General features: G+C 31.9%; 2 protein-coding genes across 8 annotated transcripts; both read right to left on the reverse strand.

Annotated features, from left to right (window-relative positions):
* Nucleotides 1-1,953: 1,953 nt before the first annotated feature.
* On the reverse strand, nucleotides 1,954-4,580 carry LOC121219195 (mitochondrial inner membrane protease ATP23-like). Its single transcript, XM_041096890.1, has 4 exons — nucleotides 4,484-4,580; nucleotides 3,051-3,106; nucleotides 2,869-2,952; nucleotides 1,954-2,458 (listed from the first exon to the last, which is right to left on the reverse strand). Exons 1-4 carry the CDS (start codon nucleotides 4,578-4,580, stop codon nucleotides 2,324-2,326), a joined length of 372 nt encoding a protein of 123 aa, XP_040952824.1. The 3' UTR covers nucleotides 1,954-2,323.
* On the reverse strand, nucleotides 4,553-7,154 carry LOC107926353 (mitochondrial inner membrane protease ATP23). Of its 7 annotated transcripts, none has more exons than XM_041098058.1 (6): nucleotides 6,791-7,154; nucleotides 6,574-6,658; nucleotides 6,122-6,171; nucleotides 5,765-5,902; nucleotides 5,567-5,650; nucleotides 4,553-4,980 (listed from the first exon to the last, which is right to left on the reverse strand). In XM_041098058.1, the coding sequence occupies exons 2-6, from the start codon at nucleotides 6,650-6,652 to the stop codon at nucleotides 4,846-4,848; spliced, it is 486 nt and encodes a 161-aa protein (XP_040953992.1). In that variant the 5' UTR covers nucleotides 6,653-6,658; nucleotides 6,791-7,154; the 3' UTR covers nucleotides 4,553-4,845. The 7 variants fall into 7 exon arrangements, with proteins under 7 accessions (XP_040953992.1, XP_016712679.1, XP_016712681.1 ...); XM_016857190.2 differs by having other exon boundaries at nucleotides 6,050-6,171; nucleotides 6,574-6,710; nucleotides 6,791-7,028; XM_016857192.2 differs by having other exon boundaries at nucleotides 6,574-6,691; nucleotides 6,791-7,024.
* Nucleotides 7,155-17,901: the final 10,747 nt, after the last annotated feature.

Genomic DNA, 17,901 nt, shown 5'->3' on the forward strand with positions numbered 1-17,901 from the left:
ATCTTAAGATTATATAGTACTTATCTTGAGACACGATTATTATGTCTTAAGATAAATCTATCAAAAGTATAACTTTACAACAATTAAATGACGTGAAGACACTTCCTTAAGATTGCATCAACCAAATACATCCAAATAACATAAGAGAAGCATAATTAATATTTTTTAAATTATGGCATACTATACCTCTCTTTTCAAAAGTAGCAAATTAATACTTAAACCGGTTAAGTACATATTTTAACTATTTAATTCAAATAGCAATTCAACTAAATTCAATTATATTAAGCTACGGTCTCAATTCATGACATAACTTTCATGACTTAGTTTATTTATTCAAAGAAGTAACTTTTAGCTTTGATGTTTGTCTGTCGCGAGGCACACTGCTACAAGTTACATTAAATGTGTGAAACAAATGCTCCCAATGGCTAGAATTCATCCCCAACAGTCATAAACGTCCACAAACTTGTTCCTAGGTATAAATGCAAGTTAAAAACACATCAAGACACAAAAGATGAACATCCAAGCATAGAAATAAGGAGAAAAACATCAAATTCTTTATTTCTTGATATTTTTCACTTGTACATATCTTTTAGGTGCTTATTATTAGATCTTTTTATCATTTTCATTTCAATTCTTTGAGAGAGCTAAACATTTGTAAACACACGCACCTCTTTGAGAGGCCTTCATATTTACATCTTTTCTTGCACTTACAAAAAACTACTTAAGGTTTTTGAGGCATAAAACCTTAAGTAATTTATAAATAGTTTTAGTTGAGCCACGAAAACTAGGAAGGATTCTAATTTAGTTATAAAAGTTTAGGGAAAAGGTTCTATCTAAGCCTCAAGTAAAAGATAATGTTGTGAAGTCATTATCTTTTCCTTAAAAAGTAACAATTCAAGTATAGTGGATTGAGAAATCCTTGTTTGAGGTAGGCAATTAGGGCTAAACCACTATAAATTAGAACGTTCAAGCTTTTCTTTTATTTCCTCATCATTTAAAAAAGTTTACGAAAGATTTAAATATGACTTCATCCCCCTCTTGATATTTTCGAGTCTAACAAATTATGATCACAATTCTCTCCCGAACTGATTATCGACCCAAAGCTAAATTGGAAACTCAATTACTCATGGAATGAAAGTGTATGCCTAAAAAAGAATGAATAAACTAATTAAAATAATATATTTTTTTAAAAAATGGCTTAAATTTAAAGCAACTTAGTGACATGAGTGAAAAATAGAACATTATGGCTAGATCAAGTGTGGAAGTTAAATTTAAAGCAATGACCCAAAGTATTTGTATGTTGTTATGGCGGAAGATTATATTACAAGGTTTGAAGATAAAATTGAGTGAACCAATGAAGTTATACCGTGAAAATAGATCGACCATTAGTATTGCACATAACCCCATGCGACATGATCTAAGCATATTGATGTAGATAGACATTTTATCAAAGTGAAGCTAGAGAGTGGGCTTATTTGTACTCCATATATTCCTTCGACGGGGCAATTGATAGATGTCTTTACAAAAGGGCTTGATGGCAACACTTTCCAATGGAAGACACATATTCACCGGCTTGAGGGAGAGGGTGGAAAATACTTATCTTTCTATTTGTCAGATATATGTTGTAAATATCTTGTTCTTAAAGTATAAGGATTAGATCAGTTTTTATTTCCTTCTTTTTATCTTGTACTTTTAGTTTATATTTTACTGAGACTCATGTATGAGTGTCAGATATGGATACATGTCCAATAGGACCGGTCCATTCAGACATTTACACAAACAAAGGAATTGCAAATCAGTTGCTTACATTAGTTCTGTTAATGACATCTGAACTTTCATTACATGAACAAAGTTTTCATCATTCAACCATATGAACATCAATATATATATTATATGGGAGAATAGTATACCATGAAAAGAGTTGAGCTTGACTGTGTTAGAAGCAATGAGTTTAGCAGCAACACTGCCCCAGTTGGCACTACCAACAACAGTGACCCTTGATTTAAAGCCAACGTGAGTGTCACTGCCACCCTTGTTTAGAGTGTTGGATGTGTTGTGGGGGTATTTTTCTACAATAATACCAATAATTACCAACATAGAACAATTTTTTGCATTTGGATGCAAAATGGGTTTACCTTAAACCGATTTCTACAATTTCAAAAGGAATATTTTCGGTTAAATCATCAGGAAATGAAAAATTTTCTTAGAGAAATGAATTTTATCTTAAAATTGAAGAACCAAGGCATCTTCCTATTCTATGATGCAAAAATAGGATTCTTTTCGAGAATTGTTTGCAATAAAATGGCAAGTAAAAACTGGTCTTTCAAGGAGCTCTGTCAAAGGGCTTTGTGTCATTATAACAGATATCCCACACAGTCTCCATGGCATCCTTTGCAGCTGTTTCGGAGCAGAAAGGGTTAACGCTCAGCGATCCCATAACTTTTCTTCTCATGCATTCCTTTCGAACCAAAACATAAATTACTTAGATTCGATAGAGAATATAAAAGAAACCATATCAGAAATATCATAACCGAGTTTAAAGTAAATCACAAACATGATATCTTCAACGCCACTTAGAGCTATTTTCATATTTTATGCAAAGAAAGAAATGAAAAATTGAGGCTGAGTTCTTTTTAGGGAACTCAACCCCTTAATGTTTTATTTGAATCATGTTCATAGCACAATTCCTACTTGAGAGTTCGGTTCATACAATGCTAACCCACTTGCAAGATAATCAGACCTTTGCAGTCAAACCAACTGATATACGGTTTAATTCAATGCTTGGAATGATTGTTACTGATCGAATTGTTGAGATGGTTGCAGCTCTAAAGTTTCTTAATGAAACAAGATAAGAGGGGAAAAACTCACTTGTTCATGGCCCCTTATCTTCATAAAATCCCGCAGCAATTCCCGTTTGTAGTGGCAATCACCACTTAGATGGTTAGCACGAATCTCCAATCATAGAAGAAAAAAAAGTGAAGACATTTACATACCAAATGTACTGAGAAACCAAATGCAGGACATTAAACTAAGTTTTCAGTTTGACAAACCCCAATACAAGCTTGATGAGCACAATTTCTCAAATCTAGCTTTCTCCATATGCTCCCTCGAAAATTTCACCATTGGAGCTATTCCAAATATACACACAAATAATAATAATAATAATAATAATAATAATAATAAATAGACTCATTCAATCATAGCCCAAAGCAAATAAAAAGGCCGATTTTAAAAAATATTAAAGAAATAGATCAATTTTTTCAATATTTAGAAAAAAAATAATAGAAAAGACAATCTATAGAAAACGTTTTAAACTGAAAGCACGCCCAATAGAATGTGTTTTCTGAAAACGCTTTCTATAAAATGCATTTTCTTTTAACATATTAATTTTTTTTGATTAGATGATTAAATATTAGTGGTTTTGTCCTTAAGTCTCAAGTTTGATTCCTTTCTTATACACATTTGTGTTTTTTATTTCATATTGTTTTAAATTTTTTTATTTTCTATTAATGTTTTTAATGCATTCCCTCCTCTGGTTAAATAATAGTAATTTCATCTTTGAGTTCGAGGTTTGATTCCTTTTCTAAATACATTTCTATTTTTTATTTCATGTTGTTTCAATTTTTTTATTTTTAATTAATTGTTTGAAATAATTATTTGATTTCATAAATAAAAGTGTTATTAATTAGAAACATCAATTAAAAATAAAAAAAGGACTTGGTGATTAAAAATAAAAAATACAAATGTGCTTAGAAGAGAATCAAACCAGAAATTCAAAAATAAAATCACTATTATTTAACCATCCAACAAGAAGAGTTTATGTGTTAAAAGCATTAATAAAAAATAAAGCAAAAATTTAGAACAACATGAACTCAAGCCCAAAATAACTACAATTTAACCATTTGACTAAAGGAACGGATATATTAAAAGAAAACGCATTTTGTATAAAATATTTTGGAAAGCGCGTCCCCTAAGCTGAAAATGCATTTGCTGGAAGCACTTTTTATTTCTCTCTTCAAAATCAAGTAACCTAAATATTAAAAAAAACAACCTAAAACCCTAAATTCCCTAAATAAATACCTTTTTAATTTTCATTGTTGGGATTTTGAGCAAAGAATCAAGCAACTCTATGGCTGGTGAGTTCTGGCTTTCTCCTTATTTCTCTTCGTCTCAAGAATTGCCAACCAGTTTCTGTTATTCTCAGAAGTAGAGAAATAAATTGAATTGATAATTTATTCCTCTTAGCTTTACATTAGCTAAAAAATCTCTAACAACTAAGTAATCCCTAATACAATCCCAACAAAGTTTCTGTTAACGACATCTGTAAGCTTCTCACCACTATGCAAATGTCTCCTTAAATACCCACATCCTAACTTCTTCTGAATTTTCATTTCATCACTCAACCATATGAACATCAATACATATAGACTGTGAGATTAAAGGCCAAGAAATGCAAATCAGGCAAATAAATCCAGAATCTCACAATGAAACAGATCTGCTAATGATTTTACGGTTTTGGAATCATAACTTTCAACTCCAAGGACACCTCGTGTGAAAATGAACAATTCTGAAACCAGCATCTTATTGACTCAACTTGGTTGAAATGGTATACTGAGGCCTTCTCATTCTCTGAAACCTGACCTCAAATAACATTAGCAATGGTACAATCCTTTCCTCTCCAGCCTTCTGAAAGAGGCGGTAAATATTTTCTTAGGGAATTGAATTTTCTTTTCAAGATTGAAATGTGCATGTAATTGAAGAACCAGGGCATTTTCCTACTCTATGATACAAAAAGGATTTGTTTGAGAATTGTTTCAAATAAAATGCGAAGTAAAAACTGGTCTTTCAAGGAGCTCTGTCAAAGGGCTTTGTGTCATTATAACAGACATCCCACACAGCCTCCATGGCATCCTTTGCAGCTGTTTCGGAGCAGAAAGGGTTAGCTATCACCGATTTCATAACTCTTCTTCTCACACAGTCCTTCAAAATCAAAACATAAATTACTTGGATTTGATAGAGAATACAGAAGGTAAAAACTTTAAAGTAAACCATAACTGAGTTTAAACTTTAAAGTAAACCATAAACATGACATCTTCAACAAAATGTAAAGAAAAACAACACACAAGGTAAAAACTCAATAGGAACCAAAAACAAGTTTAGCATAAATAAGTCCTTAATAGGATAAGGTTGGTTTCCATCACAAATTTCTTTATTCTAGCTTAGCTGGAACAAAGGGTGGGTAAGTGGAAACTTTGTTGCTCAAAATTAGGTTTGTGTGTCGGATATGGGTATGAGTCCAATGCATTTTTTAAGTTTTTCCATGTACCAATGGGTCCTTAAAGAGTCATATCCTAGACTCATTTCCAAAAATGTGTCACACATGGATACTTCAAGAAAAATGAAATGTCAGAGCAACATAGATTGGGAAGAACTAGATTCAAAGGGAAGGCCCAACATGCATTTCTCAACATGAATATGTTATGCAAAGAGGTGTCAAGTCCCCTTATCTTCATAATGAAACACTAAAGTTTCTTAATGAAACAATATAAGAGGGGAAAGAACTCACTTGTTCATGGCCCCTTATCTTCATAAAACCCCGCAGAAATTCCCGTTTGTAGTGGCAATCACCACTTAGATGGCCAGCACGAATCTGCAATAATAGAAGAAAAAAAGTTAAAACATCTACTTACCAATTGTACTGAGAGACCCCAAATACAAGGAGAAACCAAGTGCAGGACATTAAACCAAGTTCAGTTTGACAAACCTCACTACAGGCATGATGAGCACAATTTGTCCAGTCCAAATTTGAAGCACGGCATTCATCATATGCATGAATAAGCTCATGTATAACTACTTGATTGACATCATCTTGTATCTTCACTTGGTCGCTACACACCACTATCTAGAAACACACACACAAAATCATGTAGAGAGAAGGCATCTATTAAAATAAACCACTAATCATATTGCATTAACTGATCAAGAAACTGTTTTAATTGGATTAATTTAAAGCAATATTTCTAACATAAAGGAGCATAAAGATAATTACTCCTTCGCCACGAACATAGCCTCCACCCATCTTCCTATTGCAATTAACTGCCTTGATGAAATTATCTCCTACCTTACACCCTGTTTTCTCCATATGCTCCATCAAAAATTTCACCATTGGAGCTATTCCAAATATACACACAAAAAATAATAATAATTAGATCCATTCAATCATATATATACCTGTTCGGTGCTAGGAAATGCGGGAAAAAGAAGGAGAAAAACATAAAACTTGGAAACAGTCAAATTCACTCTTTCGTAGCAAAAAATCATGAAAACCTTAAATTATTTGACTTCCAAACATATTAGCTAAACCCCCCAAATTTTTTGAAGGAAAAAAAACCCTAAAATGAAAAAAATCCTGAACATTCAAGAAAGTAAAGCAACAAAATTTAACTTTTCCCATAGTTTTCCCAATGAATAACCACCAATAATTCAGAAATGATTATTACCCTAAAACCCCAATAAAAGAAAAATAATACATTTTGGCAAAAAAAAAGATTAAAAAAAGAATTGAAATATTACTCCGTAGACTTCTTTGAATCATGTCTTGGCATTCCTTAATGGTGCATCCTTCAGATTTCTTGTAAGATTCTTCTTCCATTTTGTACTGTTTTGGGTTTTTGGGGAAAAAATCAAGCACCTATATAGCAAGTGTATTTCTGATTTTTTTATTAAGAAAAAAAATTACTTTTTTCGGTTGTGTTATAAAAGAATCAATCTAATAGATGAGAGATAAAACCTAAAGATCAATGGCTGCCGAAGAATATCGTTGGATTTCGAAAGCAGAGTTGAAGATGTCGCAGCACTGTGTAGGAATTAAGTCAGTGCGACCCGTGAGATTCGAAGTCGGTGTGATGGGAAACAGCAGCCGGAGAAGAAAAAGGAAGTCGCCTGAGAATGTGTCGGGGAAGTGGTGAGGTGAAGACGGCTTAGAGAGGAAAACAGAGTGTTTTATTTATTTATTTATTTATTTATTAAGAAATAGAAGGAAAAAGGAAATATAAAAATATTATAATTTTTAATGTATTTTTAAAAAAAAATTTAATTTAAAAATGACAGGTGAGTCATGCCACATCAGTAAACCTAGAACAAAGGTGTCATGCTACATAGAAAAATGGTTGACCCCTCAAATCAGCTTATTCATCTAAATTTCATCTACGTGATAAAAATTGAAAGAGTAAAACTGCAATCTAAAAAAGAGATTAGGGTGAAATTCCAAAAAAAAAAAACCCTCCAAATATTAAGGTTGAAATTTGCAATCAAGCCACTAAACAACTGGTAATGAAGAAAAAAACAACAAGCTTAATTGCATTTGAGGTTATTTAAATATTATTGAGTTTATACTTAGGTCACTCAACTTTAAAATGTTATAAAGTAGTCACTAAACTGATGTAGTCGTTAAATCATTGTTTATCATATATAATTGTTTATCAACAGAATTAGAGGAGGAGAGAGGGGTGTCGAGGAAGATCGGTTCACCCATTCTAGGGTCGAGAGCCAATAAAGTAGAAGGACTCAAGATAAATGCTTAAATTATTCATCTTTGAGTAAATTATTATTTTATTATTTATTATAGGTCTACGATATATTATTAAGGTCGTATTAAAATTTTGTAAAGAAAATTTGATGTTTAAATGATTAATTAAATGAAAAGGATTAAATCATAAAAAGTGTAAAAGTTGAGTTCTAATAGTAAAGGAGTCAAATGGCTATGAAACTTTAAATTGAAGGACCTGAATGGTAAATATACCATTTAAGGTGATACTGGATGTGCATGGACATGGTTTTGATGAAATTATGATAGATTTTAAAGGTTAAAATAGTAATTTGGTAAATAAAACTAACATAACTAAGAAAAAAGGTTCATTTTCTTCATTTGTGTACATCTCCACTGAAAACACCATTGAAACAAGCTAGGGTATTCGGCAAGATTATTTCCTTGCATGTAAGTGATTTTGAGTCTCGTTTTTAATGATTTTTATATTTTTGAGTTTATTTTAGCTTAATCTAGCTAGCCTAGGGGTTAATTTGCAAAATTGTTAAAGGTTGAGGGACTTACCATGAATGCTTTTGTATGAGTTTTGGTGTTAGTTGATAGATTATGAATGTTTGTTGAAAAATAAACAAGTTCTGTTAAGTGATTTTTATATGAAAATGACATTTAGGGATTAATTTGTTAAAAGTATAAATTCTAGGGTTTTATTGTGAAATGATAGTAAATATGAGTTGTTCCAAAGTTCCTTGCATATATGGTTAACATGGATTTAGATTAAAATGGTTAGATTTTATGTTATGAGCTTAAGGACTAAATTGTAAAAAGTTAAAATATTAGGGGTAAATTGGTAAACTGGTAAATTGGTATAAATATGAAATATGGACTAAATTGAATTCTAGAAGTAATTAATTGACTGAAATTATATTTTTAGATCAAGATAAACCACGTTCGGACTTAGATTGAGGAAAAGCTAAAGCTTCAGATTAGTTCGAGCTACATCTACACTCCTATTCATCGAGGTAAGTTCGTATGAACAGTACTTGTGTTAATTTTATTTAAATTGAATATTACTATGTAAGTTTAGTGTAAATGGATCAATATATATATAAACATATCAATGCTATGATGAATTGACGGATGTTAAGTCCCGGTTGAACCTTAGGAATTCTTAGGATACAAATGACATGTCATCAGGGATTTCATGTTTCAGGTGTCGGTCTTGAATGTCCTACCGATGGTTGAGGTCTTGTATTTTTTGCGAATACTCCATAGCTCGTGTGAGCAGCATCGTGTAACTTACATTGCAACCTACAGCTCGTGTGAGTAGGCCCATTTCGCAGCTCGTGTGAGCAATGTTGTAAAGGAAATGTTACGGTTATATGTAAAGGCACACTTCGTGTGAGATTTTTCGAGTATTTGATGTAATTCTAAATGGTTCAATGAGTAAGAAAAGAGAACTGAATGGTAAGTATGTAAATGGATTAATTCATGACTTATGAAAAGGAATTATGAGCTAAGTGATGCATTTATTTATGGAATTTACATATTTGATGGTTGATTTCATTTGTAACATGAGCAAGTACACTAACTTGTGATATGGTGATGTTGTACAGGCTTTTACTAAGCTTATGACATTGGTGATTATTTATGTTTAACCTTTGAATTGTTAAAATGACATGGTAAGTTTAGTTTAAGTTTATTCGAGCTTACTAAGCACTCATTGCTTACGTATTTTCTTTTCTATGTTCTATAGGTCATTGAAAGCTCGATTTGGTTAGAGGCTCGTTGGAGACCTAGCACACTATCCAGTAGTTAATTTGATAGTTTTTGAGCATTTTGGCCAAGGTTTATAATGGCATGTATAGGATCGTTTATAATGGCGCTTTGATGAATATGTAAATAGTAATTTGGTATGTTTGTGCCTTGATGTTTATGTATGGTTGATGGACTTATAATGCTTGTTTAGGTAAGTCCTTTTGATCACTTTTTGGATAATTGATGTGTATGGCATTTTGGTATAAAAATGATGGTTTGGGAATGGTCATCTATGATGTGCTTTAGGCACATAATAGAATGACGTATTTATGCATGGAATTGGATAATGCTATCATGTTAGGTAGGTGTTGTTTTGTTATAATTGTGGTGTCGTTAAATGACATATTGGTTGGTAGAAATAGGATCTTAAAATGGTATTTTAATGTGTGTTTAGGTGATGCTTAGGTCCCTTCAAAGTGTGCATGAATGGTTTGAGAAGTTAAGCATGATATGGTATTAAAATGGTTTGATTCTAGGTGAATTTTGGTTCACACAATTTGAGGCACGAGTGTATGACTCAAACATGTGAGGCACACGGCCTGGCAACACAACCGTGTGTCATCTGAGAGTTCTTCTGTATGCAAGTTAGTGAGTTACATGGCCTAGCACATGGGCGTGTGACAAGACCGTGTAAACCTACTTAGAGAGTTACACAGGTGAGGACACAGGTTGGGACACGATCGAGTGTCCCTTGTTCAAAAGTTACACAGCCTGGGAAATTCCACACGGCTTGGCCACACGACTATGGGTCCCTTGTTTTCAGATTTTGCTACTTTTTCCTAAACTTCCTGATTTGTTTCAAATTAGTCTCGAATTGCTCCCAAGCTATTTTTAGGGCCTCGAAGGCTCGATTTGGGGACAAAATATATGTGATTGAATGGTTTATAATATATTTAAGTTATTGAATGTTATGTTGTTGTATGGATCTTGGTTGATCGGTAATACTCCGTAACCTTAATCTGGCAACGAATACGGGTTAGGGTTATTATATTATCTTTCAAGCAAGATTGACATTTTGAAAGATTAACTTCCTTAAGAAAACTTAAGGTGTCATCTCTCACAAGTCTAATGATTCTTTCTTTGTTAACATGACCAAGTTTCAAATGTCAAAGGTACGCCTCGTTAGAGTAAGAAGTCTTAAGTCTTTTTACTTAATTCAATTTTAAGCAATGTGTACATCTTTGGTTTGATAAAGTAGAGATTATTAGAAAATCATCCATTATATATAAGAACACGATTTCAAAAATTATTATTAAAAGTCACAATCAAGTTATCTTTAAATAAACATACAAAAGAAACTAAGTTTCTCTTGAAATTAGGTACATATAAAACATCTTTTAAAATAATATTCCTAAAATTATCAAAATAAAGATGTACCTATTCCACTGCTTCTGCTGCCGCACTTATCCTATTTCTAGTTTACAATGATAACCTTTTTATCTCTAAGATCTTTCATTTCCTTGAACTTCTTTGCCCTTAATGGCTAGGTACTCCTTCCGTTCTTTACAGTTGGCCTTGAAGTGCCATTTCTTATTGCAGCAAAAAAAAAAAAAAACACTTACACTTAGATAAGTCTTTAGGCTTTTTAGTTCTTTTCCTTTCCACTTTAGGTGGCCTAGAGGACTTTATCTTGTTTCTCTTAGTATACTCTCTCTTCCCTTTAGAGGAAAAAAAACTACTAAGTTAAATTTTGCTTTTTGGATCGGTTGACCACCATTCAACATCAACTTATAGGATTGTAACTTCTTCATGAGTTGTGTAAGCATCAATTTCTTGTTTTCAAGGTTATATGTGGCCCTAAAGCCTACAAAGTCTTTAGATAAGTTTTTGAACACCATCTTATTTTTTGTATTCTAGTCCAGATTGGCCTCATTATCTGCAACCTAAGTAAAATAACACAAGTAATCATATGGTTTTTGATTGGAGTACCGGGTTTCTGTCGGGCATTCATCAAACTAGTTATAGTTGACTTTTGAGCCAAGGTATCTTGACCTCCAAACATGTCCTCTAGTTTTTCTAGAATCACATTGGCAGTCTTACAACTCTCTAGCTGCTTATAAAAGGTGATGATTACACTTGCTAGCATGTAGCAACGATATATCTCATTAGATTCCTCCTAGTGATTTCTAGCATTAGCTTGATTGGCCGGAGGACATTTATTATCAAGAATTGTCTTGAGTTTCTTATATTTTAAGACATTCGTGATGTTCCTTTTCCATTCATTATAGTTATTTCCATTTAGTTTTTTCTCAGTGAGTATGTTTAGTAAAGGAGTTTGTGTCATTTTCGAATTGAAAATAAAACATTCATTTATTAATATATTTGTATTAAACAGATATTTGAAAAACTTTTTGCAACATTCAATGCATTAAAATGATGCATGTGTCTTACATTAAACCTTGACGAAAAATTGTAAGCCAGTGCAACGATAATTCCTACACCTATTGAATTAAGTCACCTTAGGGAAATCTTAATCAACTAGTAAGAACATGGATTTCCTTCCAATTAATACATGAACTTAATCCCTTAATTATTTACATGTACTAATAATTGTTTCACGTTTGACCATCATTATAACTTAAGTAGAGATTCATAGGAAGTTACTTAACTAAAATGATCTTGAATGTATAACAATCAACTCAACATCTATCATAACATGTACCACGAATGAGTCGTCTTGGGACAATTTCAATGAGTAACATGTGTGACTAGTTGTCCTCTATAAAAATAAAAGAAAACTTCTTTAGTGAATTCCATGTGATAATACCTACCTTAAGGCCGACAAATGATCATATTCTATCATAGGATAATTATCTCTTTTAAAGAAATCTTCTCAGTGAAATCTACATGACAATATCTACCTTAAAGCCGAAAAATTGTCATGCTATCACAATAGATCATTGATGGAGATTGTAGGTCTTGTTTAAGGACCTTCTTTCACCCAATCTTTTAGAAAACATGCAAGGTTTTTATCTTTGGTTTAAATAATGAATGATTAAGATGTCATGACAAGTACATGTGACATTCTTTTCCTGAACTCTATGACATGTTTGTCAAACATATCCATAAACATATTTTTTCTAGTCAATTTAATTTTCATCATGCTATCATATAAAAGCATAAAAATAAATGACTCTGCCCATCTAAAGTTTCCATAATTTTATCCTAGAAAAAATGATAATAAAATAATTTACATTTATTTTCTCAAAACATTCTTTGGGTCTTTTGGTTGAAAGCTAAATATCTTGGTTTTGGGTTTCTTGAAATCCAAAATACTTGAAAAATCATTGAAGGGATCTATCGTCGAACCACCGTCACTATTACGAGCCATTATAGCTGTCGCAAATGCCATCATCACCATCAACTTTTGGGGTCAATATGTCACATCATTAATTCGCAATCTCTTTATGTGACACATAACAAAATATCCCTTAAATTACACTATATCTTACAAATAAAAAAGTTTCTGTAACAACTACCAAAATCGTCAACTATTTACTTAAATTCCTAATAAAAAACACAATTTTCTAACCAAATACACAATTGAAAACCCAACATTGTAAAAATTCTTAAAAAATATTAATTAAAAATTGTAAAATTTATAACGCCAAAAAAAAAGATAATTTTTATGATTTTTAAAATTTTTAACAAGACTTTACAAACTTTGTAATGCCCCTAACCCATTTTTGTCACTGGAACAAGGTTATAGAGCATTACTAAAGTTTACAGAACAAATACAGGTAATTCATGTCATTTACTATTCATATTCAATCATATTGTCCCTTAAATGGACCATCGAGGCCCAATTCATGAGTTAGAAATAAGTCGGGACTAAATCGAGAACTCAAAGAATTTTTTACAAAATTTCCTAAATGCAGGGGACACACACTCGTGTGGCCAGACTATGTGGCTCGCACAACCAAGTGAAACACCCGTGTTTCAGGGTGTGTGGGCATTTGATATAAGACACACGGTCGTGCCCCAGCCCGTGTCCTTACCTGTGTAATTCTCTAACTTATGTCACACGGCCAATCACACGCCCATGTGCTAGGCTATGTGGACAATTTAATTTTTAAAAATTAGGTGCAGGGGACACACAGCCAAACCACACGCCCGTGTGCATAACCGTGTGCATAACCGTGTGTCACGAGACACATGCCCGTGTGTCTACCCGTGTGGATGAAAATAGGCCATTCTGAAAGCCACTTTTCTCACCTAATTGGTCTTCCACCTACAATCGCATTTAAGCACATTCACCAACCAATCCAAGACATTTATACCAAGCCAAAACCAAATTCTTATGCATGATATATCATGACCTTTATTTAAATAACCAACTTACTCAATTGAAAATATTCTTACTAAGAATATTTAAACCTATAATACCAATCATGCACATTTACATATCAAACATAGTATAACCTTATACATATACATTAACCATACTATCACTAGCCATTCTAATGGCTAGTTACAACCAAAACATGTCATCAATTTTTCCTAACTTAGCCTATACATGGTATACATGCCATTTTACCAAAATAAGTTTTCTATTTGTACCAAAACGAGCTGAATGATAGTGTGATGATACTCTGACTGATTTTCAACCTTTATGAGCTTTCGAGCACTGTAAAACAGAGGAAAATAAATAGAATAAGCATATAACGCTTAGTAAGTTAGTATAATAGGAAAATTCACTTACCAATCACAGTCATTTAAAATAAGCACTTATAGTACATCCAAACCAATAAAATCAATAGCCTAAACACATACAAATCTTCATCAAGCACGTTGGTCATGAATTCCAAGTACTATTCATATAACAAAGATGAGCTCATCCTATAACAATTTCATATATATATGTTTTCCTCATCATATATATTTATATACATTTTACATTTAAAATAATTCATCTCAAATTAAGATTATCCCAGTTGAATTTATTTGAAATTTCAATAGATACACCGGTAGTACACTTGAAGTGTACGAAACTGTAATCTGTCAATTCATATTCGAGAGTGCTCAATAGAGCACATAATTGGCAAGCACACTCTCGAGCCATATAACGGGAAACTCATGTGAGCCATGTAACAGGAAGCTTATCTGGGCTAAATAATAGAAAGCTCATAAGAGCCATAGTCGGGAAGCTCGTGCAAGCAAATAACAGGTAGCTCCGAAGAGCCAATAATCGGGAAGCTCAAGATAGTCATATATTTGGAAGTTCAAGCGAGCCATATTGGGAAGCTCTGGAGAGCCATTAATCAGGAAGCTCACGAAGAGCCATATAACGGGACACTCATAAAAGCTATGGTGTGCCTACAACACATACAAGATCACAACCGATCGAAATGCTCCGAAGAGCTATTAATGGAAAGCTCGTAAGAACCATATAACGGGAAGCTCGAGAGGGCTTATACGGGATGATCTTTTGAGCTATGATGTGACTGCAACATATGCGAGACCACAACCAATACAAGAAACTTGTATCCATTGATTTTTATTTGTTCAAACGAGATTTAACACTTATCGGGCATTACCGGATATTCAATCAATTTCATATACATGACAATTACATAATTCTCATATACAACATTTAATCCAAACATATAAACATACACAATTTAGTTACACGAACTTACCTCGATACTTGTTCGTATACAAGAATCTACTAATCTAATACTTTTTTGTTTTCCTCAATCCAATTTCGTATTTGGCCTTTCCAGATCTATATAAATGAATTTAATCATCAATTTATTATATTTCATATTCAAATCAACCCAATTCACTTTTTAGGCAAAAGTACCATTTTGCCCCTATACTTTTGATTAATTCTAATTTCGTCCCTAGGCTCGAAAAATGAAATTCATATAATTTAACACTTAATCCAAGCCTAGCTGAATTTTTCATATAACATTTACAGCTCATGTATTTCACAAAAATCAGAAATTTTTCATGAATTTTACATCTTTACAATTTAGTCTCTAAATCACAATTTCATCAAAATTCACTTTACAAAAGTTGTTTATCTATCAACAACATTTCATTTTCTGCCATAAATTTCAAAATTTCAGCATGTTCATCCATGAAAAAACTTTAATACTTTGATAACTTTGCAAATTAATCCCCAAAATAGATAGATTAGGTTATTATGATCTCGAAAATATAAAATTACTAAAAAAGGGACATGAATACTCACCTAATTTGGCCCAATAAGTTTTCTCTTTCTTCAAGCTCTCAAACTAGGGTTTTCATGGCTTTTTAATTGGGAAAGATGATATAAAATGATGATATTAAATATTTATTTTATTTATCATCTTTTATTTATTTCAATTTTCAATTTAGTCCTTTTTTTCCCTAATTTTCCATGGATGAATCATCAAAAAATATCTACTAACTTCTCTTAATGGTCTAATTGCCATATAAAGACCTCAAATTTTGAATTTTATAGCTATTTGCTACCTATAGCTACTAGAATTTAACTTTTGCATTTTATGCAATTTGGTCCATTCCTCCTAATTAAATTTAAAATCGGTAAAATTCTCTTATCAAAATTTTAATACATCTTTTTTATCATAGTGCAGATTATGCAATATTATTAAAATAAAATTTCTTTTTGACTCGAATTTGTGGTCCCAAAATTACTATTCCGATTTCACTAAAAACAGACTGTTACAAACTTGGGGTTTCATTAGGACTTTAAGTATTTGATTAGAAAATTGTGTTTTCATTAGGAATTTGAGTAACTAGTTGATGGTTTTGGTAGTTGTTAGAGAATATTATTATTTGTGATATATACTGTTATTTAGGGAATATTTTGTTATGTGTTACAATAAAACGTACTTTCAAAAAGCACTTTATACAGAAGGTTCTTATTATTATGTCACAGGTATTATTATTATTATTATTATTTTCATGTTGTTTCAAGCATTTTATTTTTTTAATTGATAAACATGTTGTTTTCAAGTTTTTTAATTGTATTTTAATTCATGTTTTTAATCAATAAATCCTTTATTTATATAAACCAAAAAATAAATATGTAATTATACAATGAATATATATAATTATATATATCATAAGACCATATTTGTAGCGAAAGGTTATACTCAAAAAAAAGGTATCAATTATGAAGAAACCTTCTATCCAGTTGTCATGCTCAAGTCAACCCGCATATTGTTATCCATTGCGAGGACTCTCGATTACAAGATCTGGCAATTGGATGTCAAGACAACGTTCTTGAATGACTATCTTAAAAAGAACATTTATATGGTGCAACTCACTAGATATAGAGCTAAAGGAAATGATAATAAAGTTTGCAAACTGCTTAGATCCATATATAGACTTAAGCAAACATCCTGCTCATGAAATCAAAGATTTGATCAAGCAATCAAAAATTTTAAATTTGAGTAAAATGCTGATGAACTTTGTGTTTATAAACGTACAAATATTGTCATCGGTTAAATTGTGATTAACTTAATAGTTTAGCATGAAGGATTTAGGAGATGCTAAGTTTGTTATAGATATTTAAATCCTAAAGGATCAAAAGAACAAAGTGATAACATTATCTCAAGCTTCATACATAGACAAGATAATAAAATTTTATGTAATGATTGATTCTAAGAAGGGAACTCAACCCTTTGTATCGAGATTTCATCCTTTTTTAGAGGACTATACTAAGACAGCGAAAAAAAAAAGAAGAAAACATAAGAAATGTTTCATATCAACTTCTCTAGGGAAAGTGGGAGTTTTGAGTCTAAGTTGCATAAGAGGACAACTTTTTGGACCTATTTACCAAAAATTTACTAGCTAGAAGTTTTAATAAACACGTAAAGAGCATGAGAATACGAAATATGTCTCATCTACTACACTAAGGAAACTAGGTAACTGTTGGATCTAGTTACCTAAGTATAGTATATTCGTTTGTACACTTGTAATTTGTTCAAATTGTTTGGTTAATAAAATTAGTCATGAATTACATTAATACTATTTGGATATTGTCCTTACGTGGTTTTCACATGTAAAGGAAAATAGATGCAAATATTAACTCATTGGTTTTAGCGGCATTATGTTGTTGGATCATAATATGGAAAGACTACTTATATTAGTAAACGAACCTAAACATACCCTTAGTTTAATCAGAAATGAGCAAACCAATTAAAAGACTAATATGTCGTCTATCAAGTCCAATTGGGGAGATGTTTTGTGTTGAGCATCAAAGTGGATGACTCCCAAAAGATAGAAACAGAAATGTGACTGAATGAAATGATAGTACATCGGATTGGACCCAAGTTGAATAGATCCTGAATCCATTTATGGATTTATTCACTTGTGACGTTCATAGTGTGACATACCTTAATCCCGAGTGGATGATGGACTATGTATGTGTGACTTGTATACTTTAATGTAAGTAAAAGTCAAAGTTTGAATAGTTAAGGAATCGAAAGCTGGTGCATTGGGTATACGACTTCTATAGTATGTATCATCATTCACAATAGTGGAATTCATAGCCCAAGACAAAGGTAAATGATATCCTCTCATTGACA

Source organism: Gossypium hirsutum, chromosome D07 (assembly GCF_007990345.1).
Source record: "Gossypium hirsutum isolate 1008001.06 chromosome D07, Gossypium_hirsutum_v2.1, whole genome shotgun sequence".
In the NCBI taxonomy this organism is placed as follows: Eukaryota; Viridiplantae; Streptophyta; class Magnoliopsida; order Malvales; family Malvaceae; genus Gossypium; species Gossypium hirsutum.